This window comes from Pituophis catenifer, unplaced genomic scaffold (genome assembly GCF_029215685.1).
Source record: "Pituophis catenifer annectens isolate HBS135680 unplaced genomic scaffold, rPitCat1.0.hap2 SCAF_1, whole genome shotgun sequence".
Lineage (NCBI taxonomy): Eukaryota > Metazoa > Chordata > Lepidosauria > Squamata > Colubridae > Pituophis > Pituophis catenifer.
In genome coordinates, this window is record NW_027256881.1 from 16,820,212 (window position 1) to 16,836,629 (window position 16,418).

At 39.6% G+C, this 16,418-nt stretch overlaps 1 protein-coding gene across 7 annotated transcripts; it reads left to right on the forward strand.

Annotated features, from left to right (window-relative positions):
- Nucleotides 1-1,112: 1,112 nt before the first annotated feature.
- STYXL1 (serine/threonine/tyrosine interacting like 1) lies at nucleotides 1,113-13,083 on the forward strand. 7 transcript variants are annotated; one of them, XM_070946019.1, is made up of 10 exons: nucleotides 1,113-1,283; nucleotides 2,502-2,757; nucleotides 3,629-3,690; nucleotides 6,087-6,231; nucleotides 6,579-6,635; nucleotides 7,286-7,431; nucleotides 8,463-8,608; nucleotides 9,417-9,514; nucleotides 11,382-11,491; nucleotides 12,678-13,083. In XM_070946019.1, exons 2-10 carry the CDS (start codon nucleotides 2,655-2,657, stop codon nucleotides 12,807-12,809), a joined length of 999 nt encoding a protein of 332 aa, XP_070802120.1. In that variant the 5' UTR covers nucleotides 1,113-1,283; nucleotides 2,502-2,654; the 3' UTR covers nucleotides 12,810-13,083. The 7 variants fall into 7 exon arrangements, with proteins under 7 accessions (XP_070802120.1, XP_070802128.1, XP_070802095.1 ...); XM_070946027.1 differs by having other exon boundaries at nucleotides 1,113-1,211; XM_070945994.1 differs by lacking the exon at nucleotides 2,502-2,757 and adding an exon at nucleotides 12,230-12,358 and having other exon boundaries at nucleotides 1,113-1,391; nucleotides 12,678-12,738.
- The last annotated feature ends 3,335 nt before the right edge of the window (nucleotides 13,084-16,418 follow it).

Below are 16,418 nucleotides of genomic sequence, written 5' to 3' on the forward strand. Positions count from 1 at the left end.
TTTATTTTTATCCCCGCGGGGGGGGGCGGGATCCGGTTTTAAAAGGGCTTTTATTTTATCTTTTTTTTTTTCATTCTTAGGAAAGCCGCCGAGAGTCACATAGGTTGAGATGGGCGACGATATAAATGTAACAAATACTTAAATAATACATGGAACAAAGAAAACGAATTCTTTCGCTGATTTTAAGCGCTCGCGTGCAGCTGTCTGGCGTTGTAATTCCGATTTAGACGTTTGTCACAGCGGCAGGAAAGTTTCTCCGTTCATGCTCACGTGTTTCAAAATGAGAATTGAAAGCAGGCTTTTAATTTAAACTCTGAATAGAATTGCCTTCTCACAACGTCTGGCTTTGCAACGAAATAACGCTGAAAGAATTGAATGAGCCTGCCGGGTTCATTATTGCCAGCTCCACCCAGTTCTCGCTGTACTTTTCCTTCCCCAAACTCTCGGGAGCCCGTCTTATTCATTTCCTTTGGCTGTCACCTGCCTAGGCCCCTAGGAATGAAACAGTCATTTCGCTCCTGGGGAACGCTTAGCGCCTCAGACAAAGTGAGGTTAAGCGAAAGGAACTTTAAACATATTTTCCTGACAGAACAATTAATCAATGGAACGACTTGCCTCCAGAAGTTGTGACTGGTCCAACACTGGAAGTCTTTAAGAAGAGATTAGATAACCATTTGTCTCAAATGGTATAAGCTTTCCTGCGTATACTATACTAACTATACTATACTATACTATACTATACTATACTATACTATACTATACTATACTATACTATACTATACTATACTATACTATACTATACTATACTATACTATACTATACTATACTATACTAATTATTACTACACTACTACACTGCACTATACTATACACTCCACCTTTCAAGGTAAAAAGGGAGAAACTTCCCAACTCTCGCGGGAATTAGAGCCATTTTATAACCGGTGACTGAAACTCTCGCGACAACTTAACCGCTTCGCCAAAAACGATTTCTCGTCATCAGCCTCTCGGGGTTGGGGGTTCGCGTCGTATATCGCGAGAGGAAGCGCAATTTCGAAAGCGCCAGTGACGTCCTCTCATAGTTACCATAAAGCGTCTCTCCTTGGGAGCGGAAGCTTCATAGGCCCGGTGGGTCTATATGGCAAGAGATGGCGATGGGGACGCGAAGGAGTTCAACCATAGGCGCAGCGATGCTTTTCTCCCTTGATGTTGCCGGTAATGACCTGCCGAAGACCGATGATGGTAGAGTGGATGTAACTGTAGTAACTGTAACACCATTAAAACTCGGTAATATGAAAAATAGATTCTGTGGTTACCCTGGTAACGGTGAACAGACACATAGCAACAGGAACCACAGTTGCCCTGACAATAGATGTCACGAACTGCACATGGCTGGTGGGTTTCTCTTTTTAATAATGCCTCCTCTTAGGTTCTGAACTGAGTTGATCAGTATTTTACATAACTTTTTTTCAATTTAATCTTATATCAATTAATTAGATCGATAAAATAAACGTGGTTTCATTTCGTCAGCTACGTGACAGAGAACACAGAGATCTTAACCTAAATTTATTAGAGATATAAAAAAGATACTTTCAAAAAAAAAAACCTAAAAGCAAGACTGTGTTTCCTTAGCATAAATAATGTTACAATTATGTTCACATCTTGTCTTTCCTCGAAAGAATCCTTCCACAGAGGATTAATGTCTATATCTTGCTTTCTACTGTCCACAGTGATACTTCACAATTCCTCATATGTGTGCCTTTCTTAATAGAAATATAGAGGGTTGAACCTGGAATTTTGCCTTGCAAAGCGTAAGCTCTGCCATTGAGACTTCTGTAAAGAAGCGTTCACTATTCCATTTCAGCTTATTCATCCATAGACAGGCAGCAGTTCTACCTGGGACCCATGAATGCGCACACAGACACACAGAGTTAGTGATTATCCTGTTAAGTTTGATGGTCTGTACCACACTTGCCATATAGTATTGCTAATCATAAAATTGACATGAGGCAAACTATATTACTGAGTATATAGTTAACTCAGCACTGAATGAGGAAGCTCCTATTTATTAGCAGTAGAGGGAAAAAATGAAGGTAGTGCCACCTTCATTGTATCAATTAAGCCAGTTTTACTGAACACTGCCTCTCCCTCAATTGCCATCCTAAAGTCTACTGTAAATCCCTTCTAATATTAAGAAGTAATGCTGGAATATTCTTATTTTCCTTTATTCATCCTTCTGTTTTCCTGTTATGTCATGTCTGTCTCTTTATTTAATCCTACTGGGAGCCATTCCACTTGAAGCACAAGGCAGAGGATGTTCGGCAAACATTGAATCACTAAAACATATTATAATCTCTTTTCTTTTTATATCAGGCATTTTCTTTCATAAGCCTAACCAACTGTTTTTTTGCTGATTTTTTGCAAGCCATTTTTCAACTGAGTTAATAAGATTTCCTATATTGAGTGTTACCTCTATATAACAATCCTATTTTTTTCTGCTTTTAGAGTGAACAGCATCCTGGTACCTTGGATTTCAGTTTAAATATGAACTATTTTTTTAATGGAGGAGCCACATGACTCTGAATTAGCCTTCTACAAGAATTAATCTTTAGGGAATGCAATTGGATTGTGGCACTGAATAATTTTTTTTCCAGTGTGATGGCAGGAGTGACCTTGTGTGAACCAACAGAACTGTATAATTTGTTGAATCAGTCTACAAAGATCTCTAGATTAGCAGAGCCAAACTATCTCTGTTTATTGGGTAAGTGAAAGTTATCAAAGATAGTTACATTAATACATGGTGCAGTTGGACATAGGAATACTGTACTGTGCCTGCTAGTCATCGGTATCCATGTGAAAGAGGGCAAATGATGAGGCATTATGATGCAAATATTACCATTTATGTACTAAGTTCCATCCTTAACATGATGAAATCATGATACAGATAGAATATTAACATGGCTTGTTGCAGATGCCATTGCTGCTAAAAAAAAATTCATTTTTAAAACTGTTTCGTATAAATCCTGTATATTACTGTTTGAGTGTTGCTAGGACTATGAGCCAGTTGTGTACAAAGCTATCATCCCTTGATCCTTTAGCAAATCCTTGAGGACCCTGCTCTAGCTTTGGGACTAAAGTTGATCAGCTGCACTTGAGGTTCTTACCCACCGAGACCATATTTATTTTATTTATTACCTTTATGTCCTGACTTTCATTCAGGAGCATTTATATCTTCTGTCCTCTATTTTTCCCACCAAACTAACCCTGAGAAATAAGATGGGCTGAGAGAGAATGGTTTGTCACCTAATGAACTTCTCTTAGAACTTGAGTCTCTGTACTGATTTCTTCAGTACCCACAAATGTCAAGAGTAGGGCTGGGGAGATTTAAAAATTGGCAAGCTGGTGAAGTTAGAGTTATGATGCTAACTCTATCTCTTTGGAACATCTGCAACGCATTAGCACATATACAATAACCATTCCAAGATAGCCCTGCTGGTTCCTGGGCCATTCCTAGTTCAGCACCTTAACTACTACTTTTCACTGCCCTTCTTTTAATATAGATTTCAGTATAGATTTGTACTTGTAGATTTCATATAAATATATTTTATTTTTTCTTCTTGCTTTACTTTCAGATGCTCGTACCAAGAGGGAATATAATGAAAGCCATTTGATGACAGCACTAAGAGTCAAAACTGTGAGTTTTATTTCTGGAGAAGTCTATGATTTTTAATCTCCTCATGTACTCTAAATGAAGGATAGTAACCATGAAGAGATTTTTCTAATGGCTAGAAACTCTTTAATTTTCTTTGCTAACATTTATGGAATGAAATTAGCTATTGCTTTTATGGTCATACTCTACCTTTAGGCCAGCCTATGCACATTTATCCTGATATAGCCCTATCAGACAAAATGGGGCTTGTTGCTTTGTAAATATACATTACATGACACAATAATAAAAGAGCAGAAACATAACTGAAACAATCTCATTCTTCAATGTATTGAAATAAATGGAAGAAAATAGAATAGATTTGGCTTGTTGCCTAGAAAGGAAGAAGGAAGAAACCAGGTTCCTGTGTGATTAATGTGTTCCAACATTTGGACTACTGATGTGAAAAGTGTTTTGAAATTAAAACAAACACATTAAAAAGCCCTGTTTCATGCTTGAATGTACTTCCCAACATTACCAGTACTGTTCCATTAGTAATCTGAAACCATTCTGAAGTGTTTCAAGTTGAAAACACTTCCTTTGAATTTTGAAAGTGAAAATCTTTTAATTTAGGGAATATAATTAGATTTTGATGGCTTGTTTTTGAACGAAGGATTAGGGTCAGGATTCAGAATAGTTCTAAAACTGTTCTTAATTGGCAAGGCAGGTTCCTGCTAGACTAGACATTTGTTTGTTTTGAATATAGCAATCAATGGTTCTTGGGGAACCTATTGTTCCATAGCCGTTTCCATAAATAACATTGAGCATTTAGGGACCAGAGTTTTGAGGTAGCTATATCATCCGTCCACACCAATACGCATATGTGACAGTGCTATAGTTTCTTGGCCTATTGAGCCAAGAAATACACAAACGCTGTATAGAATAGAACAGAATAGAATTCTTTATTGGCCAAGTGTGATTGGACACACAAGGAATTTGTCTTAGGTGTATATGCTCTCAGTGTACATAGGAGAATAAAATACATTCATCGAGAATAAAAAGGTATAACACTTAGTGATAGTCAAGGTTACTAATAAGATATCAAATCGTATTAGGAAACAATAAAAACAATATAAATTGAAAGATACAAGCAACATGGTTATAGTAATGTGGGAAGAGATAGATACTAGTAAGGAAGAGAAGAATAATAGTAATACAGTCTTAGTAAATTATTTGACAGTGTTGTGGGAATTAGTTGTAAAGCAGAGTGATGGCATTCAGGGAAAAACTGTCCTTGTGTCTAGTTGTTCTGATGTGCAGTGCCCTATAGCGTCCTTTTGAGGCTAGAAGTTGAAACAATTTATGTCCAGGATATGAGGGGTCTGTAGATATTTTCACACTCCTCTTTTTGACTCGTGCAGTATACAGGTCCTCAATGGAAGGCAGGTTGGTAGTAATAATCTTAAACATTAGTAACATCAATTTTCTTCAAAATAACAATAGCAATAGCACTTAGACTGATATACTGCTCCATGGTGCTTTTACAGCACTCTCTGAGCAGTTTACAATGTCATCATATTGCCCCCAACAATCTGGGTCCTCATTTTATCGACCTCTGAAGGATGGAAGGCTGAGTTAATATTGAGGCCTGTCAGGATCAAACTCCAGGCTGTGGGCAGTTAGCCTGCAATACTGCATTTTAACCACTGCATCACCTGGCCTCAAAACCCTAAAGGGTGGGGGGAATAAAAATCCTGAGGGCTATCTTTCTTGTGATATAGGATAATACTCAAAATGAGGAATTGAATGTACATCCTAAAACAGGTTGCACATTTTCCTCAAATATTTTTAACTAATTCATACCCTAGCAGACATGACCCAGAGCAAGATTCTTTGGAAGCCATTATGTCTACTCTAAAATTGGTCTCATATCTTCTCCAACACACAATTGGACATTCCAATGTCACCATTTATAAGTAAAGGGCTATTTCATAGCTAAAGGTTGAAGAATGGGACCAGATCTTGGATATTTCTATGTTTTTTTTTTTAGTTTTTTTTTAAATTTGATTTTTATATGCCACCCTTCTCCGGAGACTCAGGGTGGCTTACAATGCGCTAAGCAATAGCCTTCATCCTTTTGTATATTTTTATACAAAGTCAGCTTATTGCCCCCACAAACTGGGTCCTCAATTTACCTACCTTAGAAAGGATGGAAGGCTGAGTCAACCTTGAGCCTGGCGAGATTCGAACCTGCAGTAATTGCAGGCAGCTGGTCTTAATAACAGGGTGCTTTAAATCACTGTACTACCAAGGCTCCTTATTATATTATGTTAGGGTTAGGGTTAGATTAACTTCCTTAGGATCCACCACAGAAATACCACACTCCATTCTTTAGTATCTGTATTTTGTGCTACTTAATTTACCTTTATTTGTTTGTTTTAAAGAATCCATTGGGCAAATATTTGGTGCCTCAATCCATCAACCTGGAATGTGTTCGATACTGTGTAATATATGATGGCAAAACGGATACTGTGGATGCGGCTTTTGACATGGATTATGATCTACTTGAAGTGGATAAAGAACTAACACGTATCATCCCTCTTTTTCTCAAAACTAAAAAGGCAGGGTAGTTTGCTAAGGCTTGGCTCACTCTAGAGTGATGTCTCATTCTTATTGAACTTGGTAATGATCAGATGCACTGGAATCAGTATCTAGAATTCCCAGTTGGGCTCCTGTCAGTCTGAGACCAGCCCATCAAAGGCTTAATTGCATCAAGCAGTTGCCTTACTTCACCTGAGACTGCTGAATGAGGCAGACTACTGCAGCAAATGATGTGTATGGGGACTTCTTAAATGGGGAAAATTCTTCTACAACTTGTATTAAAAGTTTCAGAACCCTGTGTTAAAATCCTTTTGTTTCTTCTTCTCTCCATCTAGCATTTGACACAGGAATTGACATAAGGGAATTAAGAAAGAAACAATCCTCTGAATATAGTACGTTTTATGTTATCGTTATATCGCAAATCACTTGTTCATGTAAATGGGATTTAAGGGTGTAGATAAATCCACTACTCCTTGACATGTGTCTGCCTTAGAAGTACTTTCCTTTCCAGCATTTGGGGAGGGGGGGGGTTGCAAGCCTAGAACAAAAATGACTGGCTAGCTCCTGTAGTTAGATATTAATAACATGGTTAATAGAGCCATTGCGAGATGTGTGACCTTATAGAATGCAGTATTGCAGGCTAATTCTGCCGACTGCCAAAAGTTCAATCCTGACCGGTTCATGGTTGACTCAGCCTTCTATCTTTCTGAGGTCGGTAAAACGAGGACCCAAATCGGTGGGAGCAATATGCTGACTCTGTAAACCGCTTAGAGAGGGCTTAAAGCACTATGAAGCGGTATATAAGTCTTAAGTGCTATTGCTAGTGCTATAAGTCATTTAAATAAATAAATACTAGGGGGGAAAACAATGGCGTGTCAGATAGATAGAAAGAGGCATTGCTTTTAAGAGACAGAGCTTGGATCCTATTGTAATGAACACGGGAATATACATGTAATACAGAGATCTAATAACAAATGGGATGGACCATGCCACAAATTAATAAATATTTTGTATTAACACTTTACTCTCTAAATGCTTGTAGATGCTAAAGAAGGCTCTGCGGCACGCTGTGCAAGAATTATGCAGCGACTCACCCGCTTTCCAGTCATGGTCTTAAGAGGCGGTTATGAACGCTTTACAGCCTCCTACCACTACCTCAGGACCCAAAAGATCTTTTGGATGCCTCAAGTACGACAAAAGTCATAGAGGACATTTCTCCTTATACTTCAAGATTTTCCCTTTTTTTTTTTCTTCAAGTCAGAGGAGTATTATTTTTTATTAATAAATTGGCAGTGGGAAACCTCAGGTATATATGCACACCCACATATATGGCCATCTTTGTGGTGGGAAACTTAAATCATCTTCTTTGGTCCTCCAATTAGTTTCTAGGAGCCTGGGGAGGGTGAAAATGGCCTTCCCCACCCCCCCGGAGGCCCGGAAACATCTCATTTCCCAACTTCCGGTGGGCCCGGAAGGCCTAAAAATCAGCTGGCCAGCGCGCACATGTGCTCGCGTGCCCACAGATATGGCTCCGTGTGCCACCTGTGGCACCCGTGCAATAGGTTCGCCATCATGGCCCTAGACACTCTTTCTGCCTCTATTATTCCCTAATGTTTTTAGCGGGGCTGGTTAAAACTGAGGGTTCTGCTCAGCATATACATACAGTAAGATGAGTATAAGCTCAGACCTCCTCTCAGTAGAGACTAGATTTTTATTATCCAGAACAGGTGTTTGAACTCCACATTCCTTCTCTTTTCCTCAAGTAGCAAAAGCTTCCCAGATCCAGCAGGCATTTGAGGCAGACAACCAGAATCCATCCTCCTTAGGGAGATCTGTGACATCAGTTTATTCCTGTTGGATATTTTAAAAAGGATTCTTCTATTTTATTTCATTTAAGAACTATCTCTGCAATATTCTCTTGTGAATTTTAAATCTTTATATACTTCTTTGAGAGTTCTCTTCTAGCCAAACTCACGCTGCCTGCTTTCCGTTTGTCTAATGAGAAGTACGCAGGTATCATTGAGTTCAGTGGGACTCAATCTCAGTGGTCTGCAGCCTGCATGGTTCTATGCTTTATTGGATTTGAGATGTGAAGCTTAATCGCTCAATAACCCCTCTTGCAATCAAGAGGATCTTGGAAATGGCCATATTGATTTCAGCTCCCTGACTTTGAACAAGTACTGTGCTTTCATTGGATGATCTGTCCCCCTTCTCAACAGGAATTGGAAGCCTTTAAGACCTATCCAGTTGAAATCTTGCCTGCTAAGGTGTACATGGGAAACTACGCACAAGCCTGTGACAGCCAGATTCAGAAGGACCTGAAAATCAAGGCTCACATTAATATCTCTGAGGAAGCTGGCGTATTGTGAGTATGCAGCCCCCAGTGACAGTATACTGAAAACAATTCAGCACTCCCCACTTTTCCAGTCTTGTAAGAGAAATCACAATAGTTACCTTCCCATGCATTATTTTAGTCCTGGGTATTATAAGGCCATTTCCAATCATGCCACTGAATTTTAGCACTTGAATATTTATTTATTTATTTTTAAGTGCAATTTCTTATCAATGTGCAGTGACAGACATATGGAATTTATAAATGAAAGACCTAGAGTAGGCTTAATATTGTTTTTAAAAAGACCTTCCCCTATTTCCACCCAAAAAAATACCTGGAAGAAAGAAAACCAGTTTACAGTGTCACCTTAAAAGTATGGATATCTTATCAACCAAAGATTGTCTATCTCAATATCCGATAGAAATGGGTAGGTGATTGAAAAGCATCTCAGCCTGAAGGCATCCTTTGACTCGATATGCAGGTCTTAAGAAGGCATATATCCCATTTAAGGACTCTAGGCAATTTGTATCCCCTGCACAATGAGAATAGATCTACAAATATATAAACTCAGATTATCTGATTCCTTGCCCATTTTTCAAACTCTGTTGTATTTTTTAAATGACCCGTCTTTTAAATAGCTTACAGAATATATAATTCCCACCACCAAACAACTCCATGAATTAGGCCGGTTTGAGAATGATTGACTGAAGACCAATATGAGTTTTATACCTAAATAAAAATTTGAACTACTCCAATGCTAATCAGTTATAATATCATGATGATATTGACTGGGCTGATTCAATTTTGCATGCTTCTAAGCAGATTGTCTCTTTTTCCCCAGCTTCCTTGAAGACAAAGAAAAACTCCTTCATATTCCTATTCCTGATTCTCTAGAGGCAGATTTATTTTCTCACTTTGTCACCATTTGTCACTTTATTGGTAAGTAGACTAGTGATATTCTCCTCCCCCAGTCCAGAGGGCAAGTGTATAGCCTCAAACTCATTTTTTACCTGTTTATTCCAAATATTCAATCTTTCCATCATTTCACCTCATTTTACCCCTGCTAAAGAGACAGGATAGTCATCTGCATTCTCAGTACATCTGTAAGTTAAAAGCCTTCAGATTGAACTTCTTGAGGGAAATCCAGGGGTGGACTTCAACTACCAGAATTCTCCAGCCAGCCATACTGACTAGGGAATTCTGGGAATTGAAGTCTACTCAAAATTGCTGAGGTTGAGAAACAATGATTTGGGTTATAAACAAAAATCATGGAATGGCATGAATTAATGCTGATTAATATAGTCCCAAATTTCTGGTCCTAAATTCAAATTGTCATGAAGTCAGAATGGTAAAAAAAGAATTTGTGGTTTAGCTGTTTTTAGACTGCTGTTGATCCTGTCACGATCATAACCCTGTAATAGAGAATCTCCAGATTTCTGGTGTCAGCAGAACATTTAGGGATCACCTAAAGTGGTGAGGATAGAGCAGGCTGAGGTAATGGGGACAAAAAAAAGCAAACAGATGCTACAGCACACACTTAGCGCCTGCCTGCAACTCCTTAAAGCAGCTGCATCTTTTTCCAGGATCAGGAAAATTTTATTTATTAATCAAATTTCTATACCGCCCTACTCCCGAAGGACTCAGGAAAGAGCAACTACTTGAATCATCTTCTCTAAGGAGAACAGAATATATGAGGATGGACCACTTACTGAGGGAAGATGGCTTCTGAATAGATACGTGCAGATCAAGGCAAATTTGATCCTTTTTGCCTATTGATTTGCAGTGTGTTTATTGAAATATCCAGACATAAATATCCAGACATAAGTCCATTTAGAGAACATCTGTAGAAATCATCGTATTGTGTGCTACTGTTTTTTGGTAAAGTGTTTTGAGAAGTACCGTAGTTTGCCACTGCCTCCTTCCTTGGGCTGGGAGAGATCAAACTGACTCAATGCCAGAGGCAAGATTAAGAACTCAGTTTTCCGGTTTCTAGCCTGGTGTTTTAACCACTATAGTACAACAAACTGGTTTTCCAACTATATTTATACAGTAGTGTTTTTTAAATCCATTTTGTTTAGAGAACTCATGGTGTCAATTCAAAACTTTTAGTTCTCTAGATAACAGTTCTCTAGATAAACTTTTAGTTCTCTAGATAATTTCCCATTGGAATATGTAAACTACGCATTGGCAAGTCAGCCTTCATGTCCCCTGGGGACATAATCTAACACCTTCCCATAACTCTTACATACCTTGACACAGAAATAAGCCTGCCTGACATCAATGGAACAGGTTACCCCCAGGGATACGAATGATCCCAGATCTTCGTATTTTCCGTCGTGCACTTAAGACCTTTCTGTTTCACCAAACCGGGCTGGCATAAATCTCTTCTAATTGTTCTAAATCTTTATGCTGAAGATTCTTAACCGATGAACCAAATTAGCTTAATCATCTTATATTCACATTTTATATGTATGTTATTTTAACTGTTCACCGCCCTGAGTCCTTCGGGAGAAGGGCGGTATAAAAATTAAATAAATAAATAATAAATAAATAAATAAATAAATAAATAAATAAATAAATAAATAAATAAATAAATAAATAAATATAAATGGGACATCCTACTGGACTTGAATGCATGAGCTTAAAACTTGAAGAATTCACATTTGGCCCAACCATCTCTCATAATTTTCCCGCATAAACTGGCATCAAGATTAAAACTGTAAAAAAAAAGAAAAATTGACTGTTTTTTGTAGTATTGCCTTCAAACTCTTAATGAAAAAATTAAATTAATGAAAAAATTGTTTAGATGCTTACATCCATAAAGGAGCAGTCCTGGTCTTCTCCACTTTTGGAATAAGCAGGTGTAGCACAGCAGTGATGGCTTACCTTATCCATTCTTGCAAGCTTTACTTGAAGGTGAGTGTAGTTGATAACCTGTGGCAACCTTTCCTACTAGGTGCTCTCTGGATACATTAGGATTGTAACTTCCCAAACACCTGGAGAACACAAGTAGGGAAAGGCTATCATACACTGATGTTAGCTCTCCCTACCTCCCAACACATCTTGCCATTATGCTGAGCATTCGTGTAGCTGCACTCATCACATTTTATTCTCAGATATCTTTTTGTCCAAATTTCTCTCCCATTCTCTATTGTTTTGTGTGTCAGTTTTTCAACTATAAGACTCTTGGAACAGAAACCTACATTATTTGTAGATTTTTTACTGTCAAATTAAATTTGATGGTAATCAGTTTAGGCAGTTTGAAAAACAGAATGTGAAATCAAAGATGATATAGTGGTCTTTTATGCCCAAATTAGAACATGAATCATGTTTTCTTTAAAGTGTCTCACATTATTAGTGTCACATACCGAGTCTTTCTTTTTGGTCCATTTCGCCTAATATTGGTCTACCATGATCATCAGTGGCTCCCCAAAGGCTCAAGCAAGATCTTCCCATCACTTGCTTACCTGACTGTTAACTAGAAACTGAGAACGGAAAATGTGGCAAATTAAAGCAAGGTTGTGCTACTTACTATGGCTCCAAGGATGTCTTCAGGAAAAGTAAACAAAAACAACATGGTGTGCATGGCTGAAGCCCTGCACCTTTTATTGTATACTATCATCATCATTTTAAGCCATTGTCTATCCATTGCAGGATGAAGGCCTCTTCCGCATGTTTCCAACCAATAAGGTCCTGAGCTTTCTTTTGCCAATTGGGCCTGCAACTTACAGATGTTGTCAATCCGTCTTGTTTTAAGTCTCTTTAATGGACACTTTTTATCAAGTGAGATTCATTCTATGACCGTCTTGGTCCGCCTGCCATCAGTTGTTCTTGTTATGTGACCAGACTGTTGTGTATTGTATATGCATGAAAAGCAGTGAAGTTTCAAGTGATGTATCAAGAACTGAATTTAGGGTTTTGGCACATGAAGCATGTATTTCACTATGAAGTTATAGACAACCTTCCCTGATTATGGTTTAGATGGCTGTGACTCTAGGAACATAGAATTCAATGCAAGTCTTCTGTTCCCCCAAGATGGTTGGGGCTTTCCTCAAATATTTTCCCTGTTCCTGATCTTTGCATTTTATACCTTTCTTCACAGAACGCTTGGAATTATGTCCAGAAATGTAAAAATAACATGCGGCCCAATCGAGCATTTGTGCAACAGCTGTCAGATTGGGAACAACGGATCTATATAACTGCCATCACTGACACTTCAGAACCAAATTACTGATTGGCAGCTTTGTTTATTGTGAGTTACTGGAGCAGAAAAATGAGAAGGAAACCAACGTTTATTTTTCAGAAACTGTTGAAAGAAAACTTTACCTTCCATTGTTGCACTATGTTGCACTATTGCTGACTTCATCATCTGTCTCACACTCTACAGACACTTCATTATGTTTTTATGAGCTTGTTTGTCAAGGTCAGAAAGATATTATATAGAATAAACTTTCAGGCATCCAAAAAAGCTGTTCTCCAAACAAGTTACTTCCACTAAAAATCTGTGTTTCCAGCTACAGATCAAGAAAAGTTGTAGCCCCATCCAGTGGTGAAATCCAATTTTTTTTTACTACTGGTTATGTGGGCGTGTCATGGCATGCCTTGGTAGGCGTGACAGGGGAAGGATACTGCAAAATCTCCATTCCCACCCCATTCCAGAGGAAGGATACTGCAAAATCCCCATTCCCTCCTCACTCCTGGGGGAAGGATATTGCAAAATCTCCATTCCCACCCCACTCTGGGGCCAGTCAGAGATGGTATTTGCCGGTTCTCCAAACTACTCAACATTTCCACTGTCGGTTCTCCAGAATCTGTCAAACCTGCTGGATTTCACCCCTGGCCCCATCCCTATGGAACACACTATCACCAGAGGTGAGAACTGCTCCCACCCTTTTGGCCTTCCGGAAGGATATTAAAACTTGGCTTTGCCAATTGGTATGTGGCCCCAAGGGAGGCTGTGATTGCTTAGTTCCCATCCCGTCTCTTAGTTCTGGTTTCTGTATAGTTTTTAAAATATTAATCTGTGGGGTTTTGATATTATATTTTAATTATTTTTCCATTTGTTTTATAACCTGTAAACTGCCCAAAGTCACCTTTCAGGGGAGAAGGGTGGGATAAAGCCGCCCTGAGTCTCCGGAGAAAGGCGGCATATAAATTGAACTAATAAATAAATAAATAAACTAATAAGTACAAGTTATAGGCACACCCATAAGCACATAGGGTTAGAAAACAGGCAATGTGCATTAAGCCCTACCAGAGGGAATGAGGAGTAAAAGCTCCAGCCTTATTTTGGATGTTTTGGTTCTCAGCCATTACACCATAGGCAGAAGAGGGAGTAATACAAGGAGTGGATAGTCACTCCAACTTTACAAGGTTCTACACAGTACCATTCAGGACAACATCGCAAGAAGTCAATATTATGAGGCACAATAATAAGTATTTTTTTTCAGGCGCCAGTTAAATATTCACTGAGCTCTGCTAGGGTTATTTGGGTTCCATTAGGAGCCTTAATAGAGTAATCCCTTACAAGGAGCAAAGCTGGCTGAGGAACTCTGGGAGTTGAAGTCCACAAGTCTTAAAGTTGCCAAGGTTGAAGAGCCCTGTTGTAGAATATGATTACCTCAGGAGAGAAGCCAGAAATCTCACACAGGTATATTAGAAATGAAGGGGAATCCTGCATAAGCAAACTACTTGAATAATCCCTGACAATCCACGTGACCCAAGCTCCAAGCAAGCCAGTCATATTTTCCTTTGCCTGACACACCACTAACATCTTGATAGTCCTATATGGGCATTGGAATAATGGTAGTAGAAAGACTTCCCTAGTTTCTAGTTTTTTGCGCTGAAGAACTAAGCAAAGTCATGATCTCAGCTCAGCAACAATCAGGATTAGAGTTCAGAAAAAGCATGTATGGGACCATCAGCCAATAGTGTGATGCCTGTGAAGCTTGCCAGTCAGCTGGCAGCAGGGGTAATGACCCACGTGGATCTAATAACATATCAAGGGCATCATCATGTGCTGGATGACAGTTTTATTATGAAGGTTGCAAGAACTTGGCTAGAGCAAATAGACTGGCAATTCCCTAAGCAATAACTGACAGGTTGCACATGGCTCTCAAACTTGTTTTTGGCCCTTAGAATCTCCCCCCACCCCACCCAAGTAACTAGGCAGCAAATTACGCAAAGCTCAAAATGCCTCCTGCAATTATGCCACCTGCTCCAGCAACCCTCACCCTGTTGTGATGGAAACTTGTCGTTTGCATCCGAAGGGCACTAAAGAAAAGTTACAAACGTTGCAGCAAAAAAACAGCTGTGGCAAGAAGCAAATCACCATGGACCATTAAAAAATGGTTGCTTTAAAAAAAAAAATTTAAAGAATAAGAGGAAGTTGTTTGCAGAGAGTTCTCACCAGAGTTTCCGCCAATAATATAAACACTTATGTGACTTCCAACTCTGGTGACATAGATAATAATGGCCTGATTTGTTGCTTGCCTGATCTGGAAAGGGTCAGATCAGGTTACAATTGAATGGGAGACAAGTGTAAAATGACAGAGGTCCAAACTGGGAAGTCAAAAAAGCATCCAGAAAGAAAGAAAAGAACAAAACATTTATTGCCAAGCAGGCAGTCCGTGAACTCTCCGGTAGCTGATCTAGATCCAGTGTGAGTATCTTTTATACAGACCCAACCAATGGGTGCTTATATGACAGATCATAGCTAAACAAACTTGTCTTAGCAGGATAGTTAGGCCACCACATTGCTGCGACTTCACCGGTATCTGACATCCTACTGTCTGACACACGATCTCTGGAAAGAGTACAGAGAAGAGAAACAAAAAGGATTATGGGGCTGGAAGCGAAATCACATCATGAACGGTTACAGGAATTGGATATGTTTAGTCTCACGAAAAGAAGGACATGATAGCAGTGTTCCAATATTTGAGGGGCTTCTACAAAGACGAGGAGGTCAAACTATTGCCCAAAGCCCAAAGCCCATGACAAGAAACAATGGTTGGAAGCTAACCAAGGAGAAAAGCAGCCTAGAACAAAGGAGAAATTTCCTAAGGGTAAGAGGAATGAACCAAAGGGAAGGGCTTGCCTTCAGAAATTGTGGGTGCTCCAACACTGGAGGCTGTCAAGAAGATATTGGACAGTCACTTGTCTGAAATGGTAGAATCTCCTCAGTGGTGGAATTCAAATTTTTTTACTACCGGTTCTGTGGGCGTGGCATGGTGGATGTGGCAGGGGAAGGATACTACAAAATCACCATTCCCCCCCCACTCCAGGGGAAGGATACTGCAAAACCTCCATTCCTACCCCACTCCTGGGGAAAGGATATTGCAAAAGCCCCATTCCCACCTCACTCCAGGGAAAGGATATTGCAAAATCTCCATTCCCACCGCACTCCAGGGGAAGGATACTGCAAAATCTCCGCTCCCAGCCCCACTCCAGGGGAAGGATACTGCAAAATCCCCATTCCCACCCCACTCCAGTGGAAAGATACTGCAAAATCTCCATTCCCGCTCCCAGCCCCACTCCAGGGGAAGGATACTGCAAAATCTCCATTCCCACCCCACTCTGAGGCCAGCCAGAAAGTGGTATTTGCCGGAACTACTCAAAATTTCCGTTACCGGTTCTCCAGAACCTGCTGAAATTCACCCCTGGTATAGGGACTCCTGCTCCAGCAGGGGGTTGGACTAGAACAGGGGTCTCCAACCTTGGCAACTTTAAGCCTGGCGGACTTCACTTCCCAGAATTCCCCTGGACTAAAAGACCTCCTGGGTCCCTTCCAACTCTATTATTCTATGTTCGACCTCTCGCCCTCCTGCCCTCTCAGCCGTCCTTC